Here is a 23359-nt window from a genome sequence, read left to right as displayed (position 1 = left end):
ATTAAGCACAAGGAAACCACTGCCTATCATCCTGAAAGTAATGGGTTAACTGAGAAGTTCAATGGGACTCTAATGCGCATGATTAGGGCTTACTTGGCAGAGAATCCAAACAATTGGGACCAGAAGCTGCAATCCCTTTTGTTTGCTTATCGATCAGTGCCACAAGCCAGTACCGGGTTCAGTCCGTTTGAACTTTTATTTGGGAGAAGGGTGAAAGGGCCCCTTGATTTGATCAAACAAAATTGGGAGCAGATCACCCAGGATGACCCACAAGACGTTGTGACATATATAGACTGTTTAAGGAAAGACCTAAAGAGAAACCTAGAGCTAGCAGCAGAGACCCTGCAAGCTCCAAAGGTCAGAAAGAAAGATTGGGATGACCAGGAAGGCAGGGAGAGGCACTTTAACCCAGGAGAGGGAGTGCTTTGGCCTAGGCCCTGCAAAGAGGACAAACTGCAGCTGGGTAGCCCAGAAATAAAATACTTGGGTCACATGGTAGGGGGAGGAGTGATAAAACCCCTGGAGGCCAAAATAGAAGCTGTTCGTGATTGGCCTAGACCCAGCACCAAGAAAAAAGTCAAATCATTTCTTGGGTTGGTGGGCTACTACAGAAAGTTCATCCCGAGGTTTAGCGAGATTGCGGCTCCGCTGACTGATCTGACGAGGAAGAAGACTGATGACCGCATCCCGTGGACCAGCGACTGTGAGGAGGCATTCCAGAGGTTGAAGGAGGCGCTCGTCCAGTATCCAGTGATGCGTGCTCCAGACTTCGACCGGGAGTTCATCATCTACACCGATGCGTCTTACAGCGGGGTAGGAGCAGTTCTGTGCCAGGAGGATGAGAATGGTGACCAGCATCCAGTGTCCTACCTGAGTAGGAAACTTCAAAAAGGTGAGAGACATTTGGCAACCGTGGAGAAGGAGTGTTTGGCCATAGTCTACGCGATCCAGAAGGCCAAGCCTTACATCTGGGGAAGACATTTTATTCTGTGCACTGACCATTCACCATTGCAATGGTTAAAGACAATGAAAACCCATAATAGCAAACTTATGAGGTGGGCTTTAAACCTACAGGACTATGACTTTGAAGTGAAGGTGGTCAGAGGGTCAGTGAACTGTGTTGCTGACGCCTTGTCAAGAAGACCTGAAGAATGAAGACGGCGAAAGAAACATGGACTATGTATATATATTGATGACAAAAAGTTAAATGTACCTGTTTTTTGAACTTGGTTTGTATGAATAAAGGTAAATTGATGTAATGTATATGGTAAATGTTTAAATGCCTAATTGCTATGGTTAACTTAGAATGTAAGTATAAGTAAGTATGATATGGTATGTATAACTGTTGTTGTGTGTTTTATCCAGGTTGTTTTTTGGGAAAAAGCACCTTAGCTTTCCCCCTACAAAACAACTTATAAAGAGGGGAGGTGTTACATACAGCACTGATGTTACCTGTCTGTCATGGGTTTGGAGGGAAAGTTCCATCCTATGGGGAGTGGAAGGCGGGACATCAGGAGGAGGGGCTGTACTGTATATATATGGGAAGCCTGTGTGGTGAAAGGGAGACACTGGGATGTGAAGACGAAGCAGCAGCTGGGAAGAAGAAGCTGGTGTGGGAGTCTGTGTGTCAGACAGGGTACTACTGTGTGTCAGAGTACCAACCTGATAGGTTCAGGTGTCTGTTGGTTAGCCAGAACTGATAGGTTCAGGGTCTGTGCTTCAAGTTAAGGGTTCTGTGTGAACCAAACTGTGTGTATGTATGAGTGAAACTAAGCCACGTTACTTTATCTTATTCACCTGATTGTTTTATTTTTCCCTGTGTGTATTTAAATAAACCTTATTCTTTTTATTGTTTGAAAATCCATCCCTGGTCTGTGTGACTTCTTATAGGGAATGGTTGGTGGCAGCTTAGTGTAACGTGTGGCAGATCCCAGTAGGTCTGGGTTTGTCACAGTGGCCACCAAGGGGCGATCAGGATTGCCTCCGCTTTCATTCGCAAGGCTCTGATGATAGTTCTCTGCAGAAGAGGTAGCGGAGGGAACAGGTAGACCAGTCCCACGTCCCAAGGGATCATAAAAGCATCCCCGAGGGAGTCCTTTCCTCTCCCGGCCCGAGAAGCGTAATGCAGACACTTCTTGTTGCTGAGAGTCGCAAACACATCTACTCGAGGTTGACCCCACATCTGACAAAGTTTGAGGAACACCTGCTGATCTAATTCCCACTCGTGGGTCTGAGCAGAGCGGCGACTCAAGTCGTCCGCCAGCTGATTGTCCGTTGTAGCAATGTGGATGGCTACCGGAAAGATGTGTTGCTGGTAGCACCACTCCCACAGCTGAATAGTGAGGAACAGAAGAGACTTTGATCTTGTGCCTCCCTGCTTGTTCACGTAGAACATCGTGGTGGTGTTGTCCGTGACTAGTTGTATGGCCCTGCCCCTCACTAGGGGAAGAAAGGCCCTGAGGGCTTTTATGACCGCCAACATCTCCAAATGGTTGATGTGCAGTGTCGATTCTTCTGGGGTCCAGAGGGCATTGATTTGATGACCCTCGCAGTGGGCTCCCCAACCCGTCGGGCTCGCATCTGTGGTGACCTGTCTGGTAAGTAGAATGGGTCTGAAAGGCTTGCCGACCAAGAGATGGGGGAGGAACGTCCACCACTGTAGTTGACTTGCCAGCTCCGGTGTGACCCTGAGACGCTTTCTTTGGTTGTCTGTCTCCGGATCGAACAGGGTGAGGAGCCAAATTTGCAGAGAGCGCATCTTCAACCGCGCATGAGACAAGGTGGCTGTTGTCGATGCCATGAGGCCAAGCAGATGTTGAGCTAGCCTGGCCGACACTGTGCATCGCGGTTTGAACTTGCGAACTGCTTTCCTGATCTTGTGGACGCGTTCCAGAGGAAGAAACATGCGGGCTCTCACAGCATCGAGGTGTGCTCCTATATAGTCCATCGTTTGAGAGGGCTCTAGATGAGACTTCTCGAGATTGATGGATAGTCCCAGGGCTTGAAGAGTGTTGAGGACGAATTGAGTGTCCCGATATGCCTTTGCTTTGGATCTGGAGACGATGAGCCAATCGTCGATGTACGGGTAAATTTGGATGCCCTGCAACCTCAGGTAAGCCGCCACCGGGGCCATACATTTGGTAAAGGTCCTCGGTGCCGAGGCTAGACCGAAAGGAAGAGCCACGAACTGGTATACCGTGTCCTTGAACATGAGACGGAGATACTTTCTGAATTTCCGGTGTATCGTCACGTGAAAGTAGGCATCCTTGAGGTCCACCACCACAAACCAGTCTCCTTTCTTCAACAGGTGAAGGATCCCTTCTAAAGTGACCATCCTGAAGCGACGAGGCCTGAGGTAAGAATTGAGGTCCCTCAGATCTAGTATGGGACGCAGACCGCCGTCCTTCTTCGGAACAGTGAAATACCGGGAGTAAAACCCGTTCAGGATGTCTCGTTGAGGAACTACCTGGATGGCCTGCTTCTCTAGAAGGGTGAGAATCTCGTCCTCTAGGATGGGATCGAACGAGGTAGGCTTGATCCAGCCTAGAGGAGGTAACTCTATAAACTCCAGGCGGTAGCCGGAGCTTATAATGTTCAAGACCCAGGTGTCCTGTGTAATCATGCTCCAGTTCAGAAGGTAAGGAGAAAGTCTTGTGTGTGACCTGATGGACCGGATGGGATGATGAGAGTCAAAGATATTGTTTTGACCTTTTTCCCCCCAGGTTTGAAGGACTGCCGTTTGTATGCCTGAGGCTTGAAGCTGGAGGCCGATGAAGAAGCCTGTGAAGAACGTGGAGCTGCCTGAGATCGGAACGAATGGTAAGTGGAAGGACCGGATTGTTGATAGGTCTGCTGTTGATAGGGTTGTTGCTGGGGTCTAGGCCTCCACTGAAATTTGGAGGACCTGGGCTGCTGCTGCACTGCATAAGATTTTGCCGTCTTTTTGCTCTTGTGTAAGCTCTCGAGATTCTCATCCGTGGAGCCATTAAATAGTCCTGAAGCATCAAAAGGCAGATTCTTAATCCTAGCCTTGATGTCCTCCACGATATTAGCAGAACGAAGCCAGGCGTGCCTTCTTAAAGTAATGATGGATGCCAAGTTTCTCGCGTTGGCATCAGCGACGTGGCGGGAGGCTAAGCGTTGGTGCTTGGAGACGGTCAAGGCCTCCGCATGGGCATTGAGACAAGTCTGCCTGATGTCTTCCGGAGCTACTTGTAGGGCTGGCAAGACTCGTTCCCATAGTTGTTTCTGATATGCCCCCATAGCTACCAAGTAATTGAGGGCTCTGAGTGCAAAAGTAGTCATAGAATAAAGCCGTCTGCCCAAAACTTCCAAGTCCTTGCCCTCCTTAGTGGTTGGAGTTGGATGACCTTTAGCTGGTAACCTTGAAACACTAGACTCCACCACCAAGGAATTGGGAGCTGGATGCTTTAACAAGAACGAGGTGTCATCTCCATGTACCCGGTACATGTTCTCAGTACGCCTGGACATATTGGGAGGATCAGCAGGGTGCTGCCAATATTCCTTGAGAAGGTCCATAAGCTCAGGCACGTAAGAGAGACTGACAGGACGAGACCTTGCGAGGTGGATATCCCCAAAAATCAGGTCGTCTGCACGCGAAGGGGATTTTTCTATGTCCAACTTAAGCGCTGCAGCCATCCTAGAAACCATCTGAGGATAAGAGAAGTCCTCAGACGGGGAGGAGGGATGGATGTCAGCTGCGTCTGAGCCTAGGGGTTCTCCTGGAGGCGGTAGATCCAGAGAAGCCTCAGAAGTGTTTCCATCCTCTTGTTCAGAAGAGGAGTGAGGGTCTTGGCTTTCCTCATCAGAAGACTGGAGGATGCTAGGACGAGAGTCTGTATCCTTAGTCTTAGAAGTTTTACGAGGCCGGGGTGCCTGAGGTACAGGTTCAGGCACCGGGCGCACCGGAGGAGGAGGTGGTGTTGGTCGACCTGGAGGGTCAGTCGGCTTAACCGGTGCCGAGGGAGCAGGTTTGTCCACGATCGGACGCTTGCCGTGTCGACCCTTCCTAGGCGGTGAGGCAGACGACGAGGAGGAAGAGGTATATCGGGACCTCTTCCGACGTCGACGTCGATCGCGTGAAGTCGAGGACGAGGACTCAGTGGAATCGTCCCGCCTACGACGCCGACGACGGGACCGTTTCCTATCCCTGCTATCATCGGAGTCGGAGGAAGAGTAGTCCCGGCGTCGATGTCTCTTATGCCTATCGGCACCAGAACCGCGTTTACGTTTGCGGTGGCGCCGGGGCTTCTTAGGCACAGGCTCCTCCTCTAACTCGGATGCTGGAAGCCGAGGAGAGGGGGCCGGAACAGGCTTAGCAGGTCTCAATGGTGTAGATGGAGACTTGGAGCCTGGGGATCCCGGCGTCGAGGATCGAGATCCCGTCCCTAGCCCGGTTAGAATGGGGCTGCGAGGGACGCCCGGCAAATCAGCCACTATCTTCTCCAAGTGGCTCGTTGTCGGTGACTTCTCGACAACGGACGGCGGCTCTTGATGAGGAGGCAAAGAGGGAGCCAAGTCCGACACCGACTCCCGGTCTCGAGACGAATCCTCAAGTAAAGGCGAGGGCAATGACGTCGAGACAGATGGAACGATGAGGGTAAGCTCCTTAGCCCTCGATGATGACTTTGTCGACGCTCTTTTCTTTTTCAGAGGCTCGGACACCGGTGGAACCGAGGACTCGGCCGATGTAAAGAGGGAGACCGAAGCGGAGGTGAGTGTAGACGGGGTCTTCCTCTTCTTGGACTTGTCCTTAGAGGATTGCTTAGGTCCCTTTCCCTTAGATGACTCCGGCGCCGAGACGACTTTGATTTCGGAGCGCACAGAGGAGGTAGAGGGTACAGCCTCCATTTGAGAGGGTTGGGAAGCGGACAAAGTCTGTTTCCACAGAAAATACTTCAGGCGTTGCTGGCGCGCCTTGAGAGTGACTTTTGTGAACTGCTTGCAATGCCTGCAATGGGACACCGTGTGCGATTCCCCCAGGCAGTACAAACAGAGGGAATGTCCGTCCTGAAAGGGAAGTTTCCTGGAGCACGCGGTGCAGAGGTGAAAGGGTCCTCTCCTGGGAGATGGCTTTTCTTTAGGAGGCATAGACCAAGAGGAAAGGGGGAAAAAACCAACCGTAGTGGAGGGTCCGATTGACTGAAAGTAGAGCCGCGTCGACAGGAGCAAGAAGGGAAGTCCAATGAGGGATAATTGAAAGATTCCTGCAGGCGCGTGGCGCCTCAGCAGGGAGCCCGTTAAGGCCTATTAGGCCCCAGCGGGAGGCCCTTTGAGGTAATCGAAGCCGGATAGAGGCACAGTTCACCGAAAAAAATCACCAGAGGCAGCAGCGTTGTCAAAAACGGTCCGAAGTCAGGGTAGCCAGAAAAATAGAAGAAAAATAGTTCGCTAAAAACGAACTAAGAAGGCAAAGCTCTAACGAGAGGTCCCAACTCACTGGCGGAAAAATGGAACTGAGCCGTTGGCGGGCTAGACATGCGCGGTAAGGGGTAGCCTCAAACATTGTTACTTTTCTCTTACAGCTCTAGAAAATTCCGAGAGGCCAGCGCAGGCGCTGTCTAAACCCACTAGTGTGGATTCATGGAGAACCACGTTCAAGAACATGCACTGTTGATTACAACCACAAATGACTATCCAGGCTAGCTGAGATATATTTTTTTGTGTATGAAAGAAATACTGGCAACATCAGACTGTTCATTTATTTTCTCATCAGATATTCACTTGTAGTTCACAGTCAGAATTCTACTGGTGATTTACATGAGTTAATAAAATCATGCAAGTCATGACAGCAAATTACCACTAACTAAGCATGTGTGGGCTGCATTCCTGATGAGGCACACAAGCAGGACCACAACTAGCATCTTTTTAATTAGCAGCGATTTGCCACTATGACTTACGCAGTTTCCCTTATGAAAACACAGACTGCCTATAGGATTTTGGCCTACATGTTTAAATATTTCCACCACTAATGTCCATGGATATTCCTATAATCACTATCTTTAAACAGACTACTTTGTAGTTCGCAGTTGTGGTTTTGTTACCATCTTTTTACAGGCCTATCCTTTTTGTTTCAGTAGCTTGTTGGAACCCTTTTTGAGCATGTATGTGTTTTACTTCAACCCTTTCTTTAAATCAACTACAGGTACGGCCTGTAAACCCTAGTGTGCAAAGCCTGTTTCTCTCTTTCTGGGCTTCTGGTAAGACTGTCAAATTGGCACGGACATGCAAAACTGCTGCATAGACAGTATCATAACAGCTATTGCTAAATATTTTTAAATTGGAGAAGGCACTGGAGAAACAGCCACTGCCACACATTATACTAACCTTGCAGGAAAGCTCTGCAGGCGATTGTAGGCCATATGCAGGATTTTGAGGTGCGGATGTCCCGTTAGCAAGGGCACACATTTATCCGTGAGGTGATTGTTTGTCAAATAGAGTTCCTGTAAAATGCTGCGGGTCTCTTCTGAAAGGGTGGCTGGAGGCAGCATTTCCAGTGTGTTGGCAGAAGCATTCAGGTACCTCAAGCTGCAAAACAAGGCATTTGAAGTTTTTTAAAATGTTGTCTTGTTTCTTTGGCTTTATTTAAAGAATGACAAATGAGGGCAAGGAGGAAAAGCCACATGACCCATTCCTGAAGGGACAGGGACAGCCTAGAATCACAGATGCATCAAAAGCGCCTGGCTATGAACAACCGTGTGCCACTTCATACATCATGAATTTCTTATGCACAAAGAAAGCCCACTGGTGTAAGAAACAATGCTAAATGCATGCATCTGTGAGAATGGCAGTCACATTGTACTGCAGCTGAACAGATGAATGGTCAGGCACCAAGATGACCATCTGCTTCCAAACTCATATGCACAGTACCTACCACACACTGAAGCAACTGGCCTGTATGGCTGCACCATGTAAGAAATATGCCAAATGCAAAGGGCAGCAAAGAATACACTAGCAACCAGGTTTTGTAGGCATCATTAATTCTAAGCAACCAATGAAAGACGGTGCTCCTATAGGAAAATGTGAAGACATTTCAGCTTCCCTTTGTACTCCATATTATATTATGACAGAGTGACAGAGGTGATTTGTTCTTCTGAGAACTGTAGCTATAATTTTAAAAGGGAAGGGCAGAAGAACATGGCTTGGCAAGAAAGCATGAAAACATGTGTGCACGGGAGTCGCTGTAAGGGTAGAAAACCAGACAGGGATTTCGGCACTCAGGGGCATTCACTCCACTATTTTGAAGAAAACATCCATGTCAAGGTTTCATACCTTTTCGGTTTAAGAGTATTTGAAAAAATTACGGGGGTGGGGTTTTGCAGACAATTGCCCTAAAACCATAGTATTTTTAAAATCTGCAGTATGAAAAAAATGTCGTTTTTCACAATAATGGGCTAGCTCCGGCAGAGCAAGGTCACTGAATTCGTAACATTTCTTGGCAACTGACTTTTCTATTTTGCTTTTCACTTTGTAAACAGAGATATGATTATAGAAAACTTTTGACAGCAAAACATGTTGTACGGTGCCACCATCTAGTGGCATTAATATTAATTGCTGTAAAACAGCCACCCCAATAATCAGCACCCACAGCCATGGGTTTGCATTCATGAGGCTCATACAGCTATCAGCTCACACAGTCGTTAGCTCCCCTAGCTATCCGCTACCCATGTGGGTAACAAGTAAATTAGACATGGGCTACTCGTATTTGTATCTCCAGGAATGTGAATACAATCCATAGCACCACAGGTGCTACGGGGACCCAATTCCCTCCTCCAGAACCGGTTGGCCCGCTCACCAGGTTCCTTCATCTTCGTTGTTGCGCCAATCGCAGCAAGAGCCCGGTAGGGTTTCCGCACCTTCCCATGCAGCTAATCACTAATCAGCTGAGCAGGGGGACTCCCCATCCCACCTTCTCACTGATGTGGGGAGGGGAGAACAAGTGGATTGTTTGAATTCACAGATGGCCATTCAAAGAACTATGGTTTCAGGGAAACGGCCTGTCCTCCTTCTTCATGATATCTGTGAAATCACACATACGGCTGACTGGCAAGCTCACTTATCAGCGGGTGTGATGTCACACTGGTACAGCTGAAATCACTGCTCTGCCAAATGCAGTGTCAATCTTAGCCTGGATGTCCAATTTGTCATGTTTGAGAGGCTGGGATCATGCTGCTGCCTTACAAATGTCTCTTGAGTTGAACTCCTTTGAAAAATGCAATGGGTTGTATTTGGTGCCCTCTGGACCTTGCCTGGGAAGCTTCAGCGATGACAGAGTTGGGTTGGGTATGTTTAAGAATGAATGTGGCTTCTTTGTTGGGAATCTTGTAGTGATTCTCTAACTTTGCCGGTCTTGGGGGAAAGGCAGATGGCTTTTGGCAGGATTCCTTAATATCAGGACTCCCATAAGACATGGGAAGAAGCCAGTGTGCCAATGTGAACTAGAGGAGTACTGATCTGATCACATACCAGATTTGAATGGGGACGAGGTGGCTACTGAATTTCAAGTTAAAGATTTGCCTATTCACAGGATCAAATCTGTGTAAGATGTGAACTCCTCGGGACATGAGAGTTATCATCCTCCATATCCAATTTGTGACCTGTGGCCAATATAGAGGGTGAAGTGTCAGACGGTTGAACCTCTGAGTGATCAGAGTCTTTTTCTTTCTGTAGAGGTAAATCGTGTTTGGACCTGGTCGAGGACTGAAAGGTAAGCGGATTTGATGGATGTTTTTCCGAAGTTTGCATAGTGGGGAGAAGCAGCAGGATAGCCGAGTCCTTGCATGAAACTGGAGATCAGTTCAAAGATTTATGATTCCAAGAATATTTGGGTGGCTGTGAAATCAAAGCTGCATCTCTCTTTGACTTACATTCAGATAAACATGATGACATATATCTGGAGTCCAAAGAGGATACTGATGTATCTTGTTGGCTAACAGCCATCAAAACTGATGAACCTGGGACACGTGCCCACCAGGGCAGTCTATGTGGTCTGTTGACACTGAACAGGAGTGGTCTATATGAGGGGAGGCATGCTGATGTCCCCACCTGAGAGGTTATCTAGATGCCCATGGGGAGCAATCTGTCCAGGGCCTCTTTCTTGGTGATTCAAGTATCAAATGTGGAGGGTCAACATGATGTGGCTTTGATGTTTCTGATAACCTCAAACCTGAAGCAGAATGAGGGTGCCTGGATTTGGCTGATATGGACGGTTTGGCACTCTCTGTGGGAGCATTTTGGGTCTGATGATTTCAAACTTGAAAGCTCCTGAGACTGACAAATATACGAAGCTGGCACTGGAGAGTATGCAGGCAGGTCTTGATAGGGTTCCAAGGTCTTGCTGGCTGGCTTCATATGGTATGGGTTGAACAGGCAACTCTGAACCAGGAAAAAAAACACAAGTAAATGGTACCCAGGTAGAGCTGGAGAGAGTATCCAGACTTCTCTGCTAACCAGTAATGGCACTTGACTTGCCTCTTCCCTGCTGCAGACCCTTTTCCCTTAAGAGTTGAGTTCAATGATGAGGAGGACATGTGAGATTGCTCCCGAATGCAAGGCAATTCTTCCACTGGAGCAGCTGTAAGGCTGTGGCAGGGTACGAAGAGCTTGTCCAGTCAGTGCTTTGCTCAGCAAGTCAGCTTCACTTGTGAAAGTGACTGAAAATCGGCAACGACGCTTGATCATGAGACATCTCCTTTTCTGATGCCAAGCTGAGGAAGATGAAGTCATTGTGGTAGTCACTGTGCTTGTGCTTGGTTGGCGGAGTAATAGCTAGAAGGCAAAAGGGAGGGTGATCTTGCTTTGGGCAGAGAGAACTGACTCTTAGGTTTCTTGGCTTTCATCTTCTTTAAATGAACATCAAAATCAATGGTTTTCTTTTTCTTCTTGTGCATCAAAGGGACCTTAGAGGTGGAGGGTCCAGCTTCAGTGCTGAGGCCAGGACTTGTTGGCTGCTGATTAGGATCTATTTGAGTAGCCTTTTCCTCAAAGTGTGCTGCTTATATACCGCCTCATAGTGCTTAAATCACTCTCTGAGTGGTTTACAAATTAATTCAGTTATGCAGGCTATACAGTTATGGAAGGCTGAGTCAACCTTGAGCTGGCTACCTGGCTCCGATGGAATCAAATGTAGGCTATGAGCAGAGTTCTTGACTTCAGTTTAATCACTTCATCATAAGGCTCCTGTTTAGTGATAAGTTTAATGGAGGAAGGCTTGGTCTGGGAAATGTCCAAAAGGGATTCCTTAAACGGTGATTTGCAAATTGAGGGTGCAGGAACCAAGGTCTCGATGGCCATGGCATTGACAGCCTGAACAGGTTTCTCCCATAGATAAAATTATAAGCTGGACAGCTGGTTCCTGATGGTCACCTTTGTGCACTTTTTGCAGACCTGAAAATGCTGAGGTTGATGCCCTTCACCTAGGCAGTACACACACTTTGAATGTCTGTTGGTGTGAGGAATTTTATTTTTACAGCTCATGGATTCTTTGAACAGGCCTGTTGGGGCCATAAAAAGGCAGGAACAGCCGTTAACTGCACGCTGGTTAAACTAACAATGTGTAACAATTACTAAATTTACCCTCTTTTTTAGAGCCAAAAAGAAAAGAAAAGAAAAGAAAAGAAACACAACAAAAGGAGAAGGGTGATGAGGAGAGAGAGGGGGGGAAAACTATGTAGAGATAGTCTGACATACTAAACTGTGAGAAAAACTCCTTAGGTGTTCTCTCAGCAGTGGTAATAAAGGAACTGAGGGCTGCCTTCATGGTGGGGAATACACACACACACACACACACACACACACACACACACACGCACACGCGCACACACACACACACACACGCACGCACGCACGCACGCGCACACACACACACACACACACACACACACACACACACACCCTGCCTGCACCCTGCACATACCCACGCATGCATGCTGGGCTGAAGGGAACAAGGCTAGATAAAATGGCAAGGCAAGCGAGATGTGGCCCGCAGGTCGTAGTTTGGAACCCCTGCTCTAGAATGATGATTCCTATCATCATTCTAGATGATGTCTACAAACCCACCCACCCCCCGGTACAAACCAAGACATTTAGGGGTATGCAAAAAATTTAAAAATAAAATAAAACAACACTGAATAATGATGGGAAAAGGCACATACTGTACGTCAACAATGTAAGACGAGATTCAATGAGTGGCGGAGCAGATGGGAGGAGACATTAAGATTGGGACCCAAGTTGTAGGTCAGTTGTCAGACCCAGCTACGAAAATGCTGAAGGCCACACTGGCTTAGATCCCCCCCCCCCCCATTTCCAGGCAAAGTCAATGAAAAATGACAGCTGTGGCAATCCGGAAGCTATCTGACATAGATGAAAGAAGATTGTTTGCTTGGAACAACAATAATGTGAATCTGAAACAACCAAGAATGGAAACAGTGCTCCAGTTACCACTTTAAACTATCTGTGGCCAAGCTTCACGTGCTAACCATAAAAAGACAGGACAAATATTAGCAGTTCCTTTCAGACAGACTGTATGGCCAGCTATACCAAATGCATTTTTTTTTGCTAATTAATAAATCCAGTCCTACCCACCGCCAGGTTGTTGAAACTTGTCTTCTGCAAATAAAAGGCCAGATGCACGACTAAGCAGTCACATGGACCACTGCAAAGGGGAGGTGTGTGCGTATGTGCACAAAAGCCTTCCCATTAAAAATAAAAACCTCCAGGAGCTCAAGAGAACTGAAACTAGGTTAGCTCTACACATTCCAGAGAAGTCAGTCTCAAAGAGAAAGAAAAAAACAGCTTAATCGTCAGGACCATTCATTATTTAACACAAGCTATGTGCCTTCAAAATGGGGTGGCACACTGAGAGATTAAAGTCTACAAGGTTATAAAAAGAGGCAAGAGGAGGCCACTTGCCTCAAGCCTTCCATCTTATAACCCAAAGCATACATACATCCATTCACAAATGACTCCAAAACAAAACAAAAATCTCTATCGAGCTGTGAAAACCATCACAAAGCAAAATGACAAAACAAAGCCCCAAATCTGTCTCTACATATCTCGCAATAAAATGACAAGAAATGGCTTTGGGGAATACACTGTATATATAAGCAACCATCTACATTCCACAGCATAGCGAACACTCTTGATCGAAATGCTGAGAGACTTGCACATATACAGCTCAGCTCCTCATGCTTAGACATTTCAGCCACATGCTCCTGGTACTACTATGGGGGACTAGGGTAGAGAGAAATTCAATTCCCTTATAAATCATCTGGAGTGGAGAAACTGCAAACCTCTATCCTGAAAAGGGAGTTTATTCAGTATTGTTTTAACACCCAAGAGTGAACATTCTCATATGCTGATTATCTACGCTGACTGCAATGTCAAGTGTTTGAACAGCTTCCAAATATCATAAATCCATTTGTTATCCCAACCAGAGTAGTCCCACTGAACGGTGAGTCAACACTTCTGTAAATCCCTCTTATTCAATGGGTCTATTCTAGCTGCAGCCAACAATTTCCCACACCTCACTTACAGCACTTCTTAAATGGATACAGCTACACACCCAGCTCTCTCTCTCTCTCTCTCTCTCTCTCTCTCTCTGTGTGTGTGTGTGTGTGTGTGTGTGTGTGTGTGTGTGTGTGTGTGTGAGAGAGAGAGAGAGAGAGAGAGAGAGAAGCACCAAAAAAAAAGATAATATGCACCTCTGCAAATTAACCACATGGCAGCAGAGTCGCTACATTTGTTATTTTGTGTTTCTTCCAAACACAACAGTGACACTTTAGTTTAACAACTAACCCTTGAGAGAAGCAAACCAAAGATAGCAAAGGCACAGAACAGGGAACAGTCCACCCGCATTATGCCACCGCCTTCCCAAATGGTATTTGAAGAGTTTTACAGCCTGTATGATTGTCCTGTACAGTAGCCTTTTTATCAATGCACTCAACATTTGACCTTTTCAGTTAACAAATACATACACAGCTTAGAATGGAAAGAGAAAATTTAATGGACAGGAGGCACTGAAAGAATCTGGTTGTTATTATCTAAAAGCAACAACTGGAGGAATGGCAGGTTGTGAGGATACCAAGGCACAGATGAAAGAGAAGTGTTGCTGGCAGTCTATTCGCCACCAGCCCTTAGGAACCAGAGGAACTCACCATTTTCGCAGCACCATCTGCTGCTGATAACCACACTGATTATCTATAGCTTCCCACTGAGTCTAGCTTAGCCAAGTTAAGCCCCCCCCCTTCTTGTACAGACTATTTCTGCAACATGACTGAGATCTTAACACATTCTACCACATTTGACAGAAAGCTTATCCATGTGGGTGAAGAAGTCTTAACATGATGGTAACACAATGACAATACATTGTATGTGTGTGTGTGTGTGTGCTGTGTGTGTATGTGTGAAACAAACACTTATGCACATGCAGAGAAAGAAAGAATCCTATACTTTTTCAGTATTTTTTTAAAAGTCATTCTAGAATTCATAAACCGAAAAAGCAAAAATCCGAACAATGGACTGGGCTGTCAGAGGGATGATCTTCTACAGATTTCAAGCGAAAACACCAACAAGCATGAAAATTTCATGAGGCGAGAACAGAGGGAGACACTGTAATTAAACAACCTTGAGGTTACTCTGTTCTGTGACAGACTCCGTGTCACCCAAAAGCTATAAATATCGGCCTCATTAGTATCAGACCCCTCCCTTCCAACAAAGTCCCAGGAAAAAGTAGGTTGGCAGAATGAAAACGTGGATTAAAAACTGACAAATCAGACGTCTCCGTAAGTGGACGGTGGGAGAAATGGAAGGCACCCTGTTTTGTGAAGAGGAGCCAAACAGGCCATCCGCTGAAATCTTAGGCCGGTGATGGCGAACCTATGGCACACAGAGCCTTTTCTGCTGGCACGCGAGCCATAGGTTGCCAGATCGCTACCCCCCCCCCCCGTGCAGCCAAACCTTAGGAGGTGGCTGCAGCCGGTGCTGGCGCTTCGGCAGGCGGATCCGGAGCAGCTGGTGCTGGCAGCAGAGGGGCCTTGAGGTACCTCCGTGCCGGGATTCCGCTTTCTGCCGCCACTTCCAGGTCCGCCACTTCCAGTTCCCAGTCCTCCGGGTCCACCACACCCCCCCCCCCGTTTTGTTTTGTTTTTTCCAATTTGGGCACGCGAGCCCAAAAAGGTTTGCCACTACTGCCTTAGGCAATATATGCATGGAATTAGTCAAAGATTAAGATGTTTCATGGCCCAAATAATCTCTCTTGTATGAATTACCACAAATACATTCACCAAACTGCCCTGTCATTTGGAGGAAACTCCAAATCCAAGGTGTATTCTCAAATAGGCAGATCCATGACGTTATACTGTAGGACGCTGCGTGTGTTCTGTACCATCAAGTTGGAACCGATTTATAGCAACCCTAATAGTGAGGGTTTCAAGTGAGATATTTCAAGTGAGATATTTAAGGAGTGGTTTTACCAGCTGCACTCCCCTAGTCAATTTCCATGGCCAAGTGGGGATTCAAACCCTGTTCTCTAGAGTCCTAGTCCACCACTCTATCTACTACACCACACTGGGAATCTTGAAGTACATTAAAAAGTTTTTTTCCTATTTTCATCAGAAAATATGGCATGAAGCCTGGGATTTCCAGAGTTCAGATAGCACACTGACTAGCCTTATATTTCTTTACCTGCACACCACTGGTAATAAGAAGGGGCTGCCAGAGGGGTAACCTTCTTGAAGATTGTCCAAAAACTTCAAACAATTAGTCAGAATGGAGCAATAAAATTGATAACACACACTGAGTGTTATGAGCATAACACACTGGCATCCTGGGATCTTTTGTGGCCTCCAGAACAATTCCACATCCAGTGCAAATTACAGGGTCGGCCTCAGCACGGAACCCGGAAAGAATCAATTGTCCAACATACATCTATCCTGTTTTTAAGATCAAACTTGGATTCCTCTCTAGGTGAAATGCAGCAGGTGGTTTAAGTGCAAAACACCCTTCTCAGTGGTGACACCCTAGCCATTGTACATCTGTTTCAGAGAGGCTCATCAGAAGTCTAACTCGTCATTCTGGCAATGAGGGTTTTTTTTTCCAAATCCTCCTACATTTTTTCATTTGCTCCAGCTCTCAGCTGTATCTCTGCTGCATGTTCTTATTCTACTTTTGTGGTTTTTTAAATTAGCGCATTTTAACTTACTTACAGTATTTTCAAATATGCCTGTATTTTTGCTGTCGCGCCTTTCCAGTTTTGATTCATATGAACCAGTTTCCCCCAAAGCACAGGTATCAGATTTAGGAAATTACTGAAGGTATGTTTCAAAAAAAAAAACAAAAAAAAAAAAAACACCAACTCAAAAAAGCCTTAACCCTAGGTAGCATGATTCCTTGTATTCTGAACACACCAAGTTACAATTCATAATAAAGTTAAATTCATCCTATCTGAAGAAACCAGAAGGCCAGCCAAAACCACAGGGCATCATCCTGAATTTTGTACTCCAGTTCACAGCTTAACAGAGGGAGTTCATTATGAAAAGTTTAAAATGCTTTGAAACAATATATTTCAATCTGAGGAATTTATACTCCCCCCCTCCACTTTAAACTTTAAATTACAAGAGGAATTATTTCTGTTTGAATGAATAAGACAGAACATCTGTTCTCCCAACAGATGGCTCATGAACTGAAAAGCAAGGTAACCTTATGTGAAATCAAGAGACTGGTCACTCTGGAACTCCAGAGCTTTAAGACCGGAAACCCTAAGTAAAAAAAAAAAAAGAAAGTGGCAAGCTATCCAATTAATAAATCTAGAATGGCAAGTAGCTTGCAAAGTCAAATTGTCACAATATATGGGCAATTTGTACACTAAGTATGCCGTCACATTAAATTTACTAAATGCAATTGGGCCAGAAAAAAGAGTACAGAAAGTGAAGAAGGAAGGGAGAAAAAACAAAACAGCACTAGAGAGATGGATCAAAAGGAAAGATCGAGTGCAGACAAGGAAGTACTGTATGTGCCAAAACCAAAGCTTGAAATATGTTTTTTAATTAATTATTTTTTTAAAACACAGTTAAAATGGTGACTTAATTTAATCAGGTCCCAACTAATTAAAAAAATACCAGCTAAATGTGTGGGCGGCATATAGGTTAAACAAATAAATAATAAATAAAAAAGAAAATGTAAAGGTGTTTTAACTAATTAGCCATAGAAAGACTATGAGCAACCAAGACAAAGAGAAGAAGCAGATTGCATGACAGCGACGACATCAAACTAGGCTTCCTTGAATACAAGAGGTCTGTGTGTGTATGTGTGTGCTCATGCATGCACGTGCACAAGGATGGCAGAATGTAATGACACCAGAATCACTTTGGGTAAATGCATGGGCTGCTGAGACCCACCCCGATGAAGGCCACTGGAATTCAAACTGGAAGCTCCTAGGATTATATTTGGGATCTCTACCCCCATATGCAAAAAATGGGCCCTATGACTGATACTTATAGAGGTGGAGAGGCAGGGAATGCAGTTGTTCTGAAGCAGAGATACACTGTATTTTTCTGTGTATAAGATGTCCCCATGTATAAAGACGACACCCGTCCCCATTTTGACCCTTTTGAGCCCACATGTCCAAATCAGCGGGCACCCTCCAGGCTGGCACATCCTCCAGAGGGCCGCCCAGGGGGACACCTCCCCCCTCCCCAAATATAGGCAGGGCCTTTGCCTGGGCTTCCTGCACTGGGCTCCACCCCGCTTGCTCGCCCTCCTGCGGCCCTGGAGTCGCAGTCAATGGGCGGCTGCAATGCATGCCGAGGGGTGGCCAAGAGCAGTTCCTTCTTCGCCTCCTCCTCCTCCAGCTGCCACTGCCCAGTCGCCTTGTCCAGTGACACTCCAGGCTCCCTTTGGGCAGGGGGCAAGGCGGCCCGAGCTTGAACTGAACCTCGGCAACAAGTGGCGCTGTGCCCTGCACTGGGCTGGCATGGGCAGCAGCATTGGCATTGCTCGCATGCCCACAGAGAGGCCTCTGCATGCCAGGGGTTCGGCTTACTTCAGTGTATAAGACGACCCTCCATTTTTGCTCTAACTATTTTAGGGAAAGTATCGTCTTATACACTGAAAAATGCAATAATACGGTACTTGTTCAGATTTTTGGAGTTCAGTTTCCAGATTTCTCCACTAATTCTTCTGAGCATATATAGAATATTTTTCTGAACAGGGGTGTGCTCTTCTGAATCTTTGTACTTCAGTTCCCAGAAATGTCTAAAACCTCTAGAACTGCAGCCCTGAAACCAAAATCAGCACACTTGTAGGTCCTCCCCCCCCCCCAAAGAATGGCATTTGAGTGATCTGCCTACACCATCAAGCTCCTTCAAGTTTCCCTGTTTCCTGTGGCTGGTTTGTTTGGGGAAGGGAACTGTTGTGGTCCTTCTGTGGAGGTAAAGTTCTTCGGGAGGACCCCTCTATTAATTCTAATGGGCAGCAAGACTACACACTCAAAAAACACCACAGCAGCGTCCTTTCATTATAAACCAACCACAGGCAACAAGAAAGCTGGAGGAGTCCAATGGTATAGGTAAATCACTCAAACGCCCTGGGGGGGGGGTGAGACCTATATGTGTGGTGATTTCGGTTTCTGGGCTACAATTCCTGGAGATTTCTGAGAACTAAAGAACAAACATCCAAAAGAGCACATCCACCATTCACTAGTGAATAAAAATGTTCTGTGTATGGGGCACTCTAAACATGTCCAAGTTTCCACCTTTGATCTATTATCTGACCTTTCTAGCTACTTATTGTTGGACTTTGGTATCGCATTGACTCTGCAACCTCTTAGTGGAAATGCCCCCCCCCCCGTGTCCTCGAACTAGAATAAAAACATCCTCCTTTGTCAGCCTTTTCAGTCCAGAAAAACATTCCATGGTGTTTGAAGGGTGAGTAAATAATCCAATGCTTGGAATGGGAGGGCAGGGGAAGAAGAGCAGAAGAGGTGCACGTCTGCACCCAAGATTAAACGTTCAGGTTTCTAGCCGATGTTCAGAGCAGCCGTCTCCCCGCCCCCCACACTTTCCATACGTTGTGGACTACAAATTGTAGCCTTCACTGCAGCAACTCAGTTGTGGGATTTGTACACCAAGCCACCTGGAAAAGGTCAGGAAGTATAAATCAAACTACAGGAAAGCCGATTTGAATGAGTAATGGAAATCCCATTGGGAGACACAGTATCACCCACAATAACATACACCATCTTCTTTTAGGGATTTCTTTAGAACTAGTAACTGTACTTATTTTAATATTTTCTTTACTTCATTATAATCCCTAACTTCAGCAATTTCGGTCAAAGTGAAGTTCTTTTTAGTACTAGGGATGCTCCCCATCTAATAACAGAGGCAATCAGCTCTCTCATGTGATTGTTCAATAAATCGAAGATTTATTTCCCCAATATACAGATTCCAAAGTGAATACTCTGATACATAAGCCAATCATCATTTTTCTTTCTTCATATTGTGGAATAACTCACACAGAAGGTAAGAGAATGAACGGTTATCTCTGTTTCCTCAGAATATCCAAAAGCATGACAGTACCTCAGAAAGCTTAGAAGGTGAGCAAGTACTCTAATGACAACTGAACAACTATCACCTATAACGATACAAAAGGAGTTGTATGTCGGTGGCAAAGCATATGCTCTGTAGGTTGTGGGTTCAATTCCCAGCATCTCTGAGTACAGCTGGGAAAGACTCCTGCCTAAAACCCTGAAGAGCCACCGCCTATCAGCGAAAGAAGTGCTGAAGTACGTGGGTCAATGAACTGATTCAGCACCACTCAAGATATATTCAATAATCCACTAAGGTGTGGGCTATAGGAAAACGCTTAAATCAGCATGGAAGGTTACAACAGATTATAAGAGGCAAACAAGCAGACACCAGAAGACAGATGCTGGGTTTCTCATGCACCCCTGCCCCCGCCATTTTAAAACCCACATGCATTCCATAAAATAATCTTCACTAATACAGTTTATCATTTAATGTATGCTTGTAACATTTTTGTTAAAAAGTTTGGTTTATTTAGAAGCAGTGGTTGGCCAAGCAGAACTATAGGAACAGGACATTTTTAATCCACAAAAAGTTATGCTCAAAATGTTCCAGAGCATGAGAATTCCCCAAATGAAAGAGATCCTAGATTGCCTCCAGATTTAAAAATGAAAAAAAAAAGGCTTTCCAATGGCTGAACCACAAAAGAAGAGGACCCCTACTCATTGCTCAATTAACTGACTTGAGTATTAGACTGGTTTAAAATTAAAAGCTAAGGTCTTTTCAAGATGCTAACAAGAGTTCAAAGTCTAGACCAACATCTCAGAGCAGAAGGGATGCAAGTCATCAGGTCCAGAACCAAAAATATAACTGATAAACCAGGTAATTTATAAACCACATGCTAGGTTACATGAAGGCAATTCAGTGGTGCCTCGCTTAACGGGCACCCTGTTTAACGATGAAATTGCATAGCGATTAACTTTTTGCGATAGCTTTTGCGATCGGGTTACGATGTTTTAAATGGGCAAAAATTGCTTTGCGATGATTGGTACCGTTTCGCTTACCGATCATCACAAAGCGATGATTTTTTAACAGTTGATCGGCGGTTCCAAAATGGCCGCCCGGTAAAAATAATGGCCGCCCGCTGTTTTTTGGGACGGATTCCTCGCTTACTGGGCAGTGAAAATGGCCGCCCTATGGAGGATTTTTGTTTAAAGGTGAGTCTGATGCCCATAGGAACGCATTGAAGGGGTTTCAATGCATTCCTATGGGCTTTTTAAAATCGATTTTTGCTACACCGATTATTGTTGCTATGCACGGCACCACTGTATATGGAAGAAGAAGAAAAAAACAAAGACTCTTGTGGAACAAATACACCCACTAAAGTAAAGTGGTAACCGGTGGGGGGGGGGAGTCAGAATATAGGACTCAGGAGGCTGGGGCCTGAATCTCCGCTCAGCTGTGGAAACTCACAGAAGTGAGGATGGCCCTGGTGAAACCACTCCTTAAATATCCCATTTACCTTGAAAACCCTACTAAATTAGCTATAAGTCAGATGCAACTTAACGACACATAAAACACACATAAAGAATGTGAATGATCACAAACTGACGAAGGCTTACAGTGAACTGGTAGTCTCCAATGGGACCAAAGAACTCTGCAGCATCAGAGAACAATCTTATCTTTCCCAACTAGCATGCAGACAGGAACAATTCAGCTCAACCCTATGAAGTAGGGTTGAGAAGTAAATTCCACTGTGTGTATTCCAGTGTGTATTACATTGTGTGTAATTCCAAAAGTAAATTCCACTGTGTTGGTCAACCGTACTCCTTTTCAAGAGGGGAGATTATCCACTGTATCGGCAAGTCAGCCGATATTCTGTGCTTACTGTCTGTCGGTCCAAAGATAAACCATTACTCATGTAGACACAGGGTAGACCAGGGCCAATTATTTCTACTACAGTACTTTATATTCCTATGAATCAGAGGTAAGAAACATGTGGCCCTTGAGATGTTAAGACTACAACTCCCACCATCAGGTATGCTGGCATGGGTGGATGGAAACTGCAGTCCAACAACACCCAGAGGATCAGAGGTCTACAGCCATTGATGTAAACCGTAACCTTAAGCATATTGCACTTCCCTTATAACTGTTTTTTTTTGAAAATTACACCCCAAGTATAAAATACAATAAACCAACAAGCTTTTTAATGGAATCATATCTTACGCTTTTACCAAATCTTCTTTTTGAGAAAACAAAAGTTGCATTTGTTTTGCCCAAAGGTCGCTGTACTCTGGATTACCTGTCAGCTTTCAGCAACAAATTAGATGGCAGCTCTGTAAGCAGGTTGTGTTGCACATCCAGGACCTCCACGTGTGTTCGTTCAATCCTCTCTGGTAGCCTTGCTAATTGATTGTGTCCAGCAAGCAATTTCCGCAAACTGATGTTGCAAAATAATCTTGTAGAAGGGGAAAAAAACACAACAGACACATGAGCAATAAACATAGAACACCAATTAAAGCAAATGTCCAACAAGCAATTTTGCAGAGGAAACAATATCCAGCAACTCAGGATCCCTCTTCACTGTGGAAATGATACTATTCATTCAAACAAAACAAAGTCCCTTCATCTATTTTCACCCAATGCCACACACTAAATAAGGCTTTGCTCTGAACAGTGTGCTCCCTAAGACAACAGACAGGAATTGTTTGTTCAGAACAACACTGTACTCAACAGCCTTCTAGGGATCAGAAATAAATTATGCCACATAAATTAGCTTGCTCATGGGGGGGTGTCAGATTATGCAACAAACTCATCACAATGCAGTTAAACAGCCTTACATTTATGAAGGAAACATACAAGGAAGCATACTAAGGTTGGGTAGATCACATGAAACTAAAGGGTTCAGGGTACAACATCTCTTATGCAACTCCTATTCTTCTTTACCACCAAAATTCTCAACAACCTTTTCATGAACTGGGCTGGTTCAGGGAAAGGTTTCACAACTCTGATGACATAGGCTATGGTCATCCACTACAGCTGAATGTTGGGCTTCCAAGTGGGAAAATTAAGCTGAAATTCCTACTCTCTAAAACAGTGATCTCCAACCTTGGGCCTCCAGATGTTCTTGGGCTACATCTCCCAGAAGCATTCGCCACCACCTCTGGTGGCCAGGGTTTCTGGGAGCTGAAGTCCAAGAACATCTGGAGGCCCAAGGTTGGGGACCACTGCTCTAAAACATTTTCTGGGCAGCCTGGCCTCAGCCTACACATTCTTGTCCTTTGAAGGCATATCAGTATGACAACCTACCCCTGGGGGCCACCTGACAGAATAAGAGAACAATCCAAAGCCACTGCAACAGCTAGATTGTCAAACTACTGCTATAGTTTAAAGTACCGTTCTTAGCTTGCAACCTTCACTTCCCTATCTCCATCTTAGCACAGCAGTTTTTTATTATGTACGCAAACACAGACAACAAATGCTAGGAGTCATTTTAACAATATAATGCCGTGTTAAAAAAAAAAGCTGTAGAACTAACCTAACAGGTAATTTTAGTCAAGAAATTCTTGGCTTTGTAGCCTTCTATACATCTTAAAGGAAAACCCTAATTTCACTCTTTTATTCAAGAGGCTGTACTCTTTTGTTAATTGTGTACAAAAATGTTTTATTCACTGTAAACTGAGCTGCGAGACATGTGGTAGAATCCTCTCAGGGCCTCTTTACAGAATGGAGCAGGTGTCTATATAACAAACCAACCAACGCATTTGCCTCCTTGTCTAAATCAGCCACAAACTGTCCATATGTCCAGGCTGACACCTGCA

The 23359-nt window shown here is 45.4% G+C and overlaps 1 protein-coding gene across 1 annotated transcript in view; it reads right to left on the bottom strand.

The window, feature by feature from the left end:
- Positions 1-23359, bottom strand: part of PHLPP1 (PH domain and leucine rich repeat protein phosphatase 1) — a 216139-nt gene that overhangs the window by 24968 nt on the left and 167812 nt on the right. The window contains exons 10-11 of the mRNA XM_072998538.2: positions 21841-21996; positions 7348-7548 (exon numbers count right to left, since the gene is read on the bottom strand). Coding sequence (XP_072854639.2) covers positions 7348-7548; positions 21841-21996 — 357 coding nt within the window. The remainder of the gene's footprint in view (positions 1-7347; positions 7549-21840; positions 21997-23359) is intronic.

The sequence above is a fragment of the Pogona vitticeps genome, chromosome 4, assembly GCF_051106095.1.
Source record: "Pogona vitticeps strain Pit_001003342236 chromosome 4, PviZW2.1, whole genome shotgun sequence".
NCBI lineage: Eukaryota > Metazoa > Chordata > Lepidosauria > Squamata > Agamidae > Pogona > Pogona vitticeps.
The sequence above is the reverse complement of the archived record's forward strand: the minus strand, read 5'-3'. Positions and strand labels throughout refer to the sequence as shown.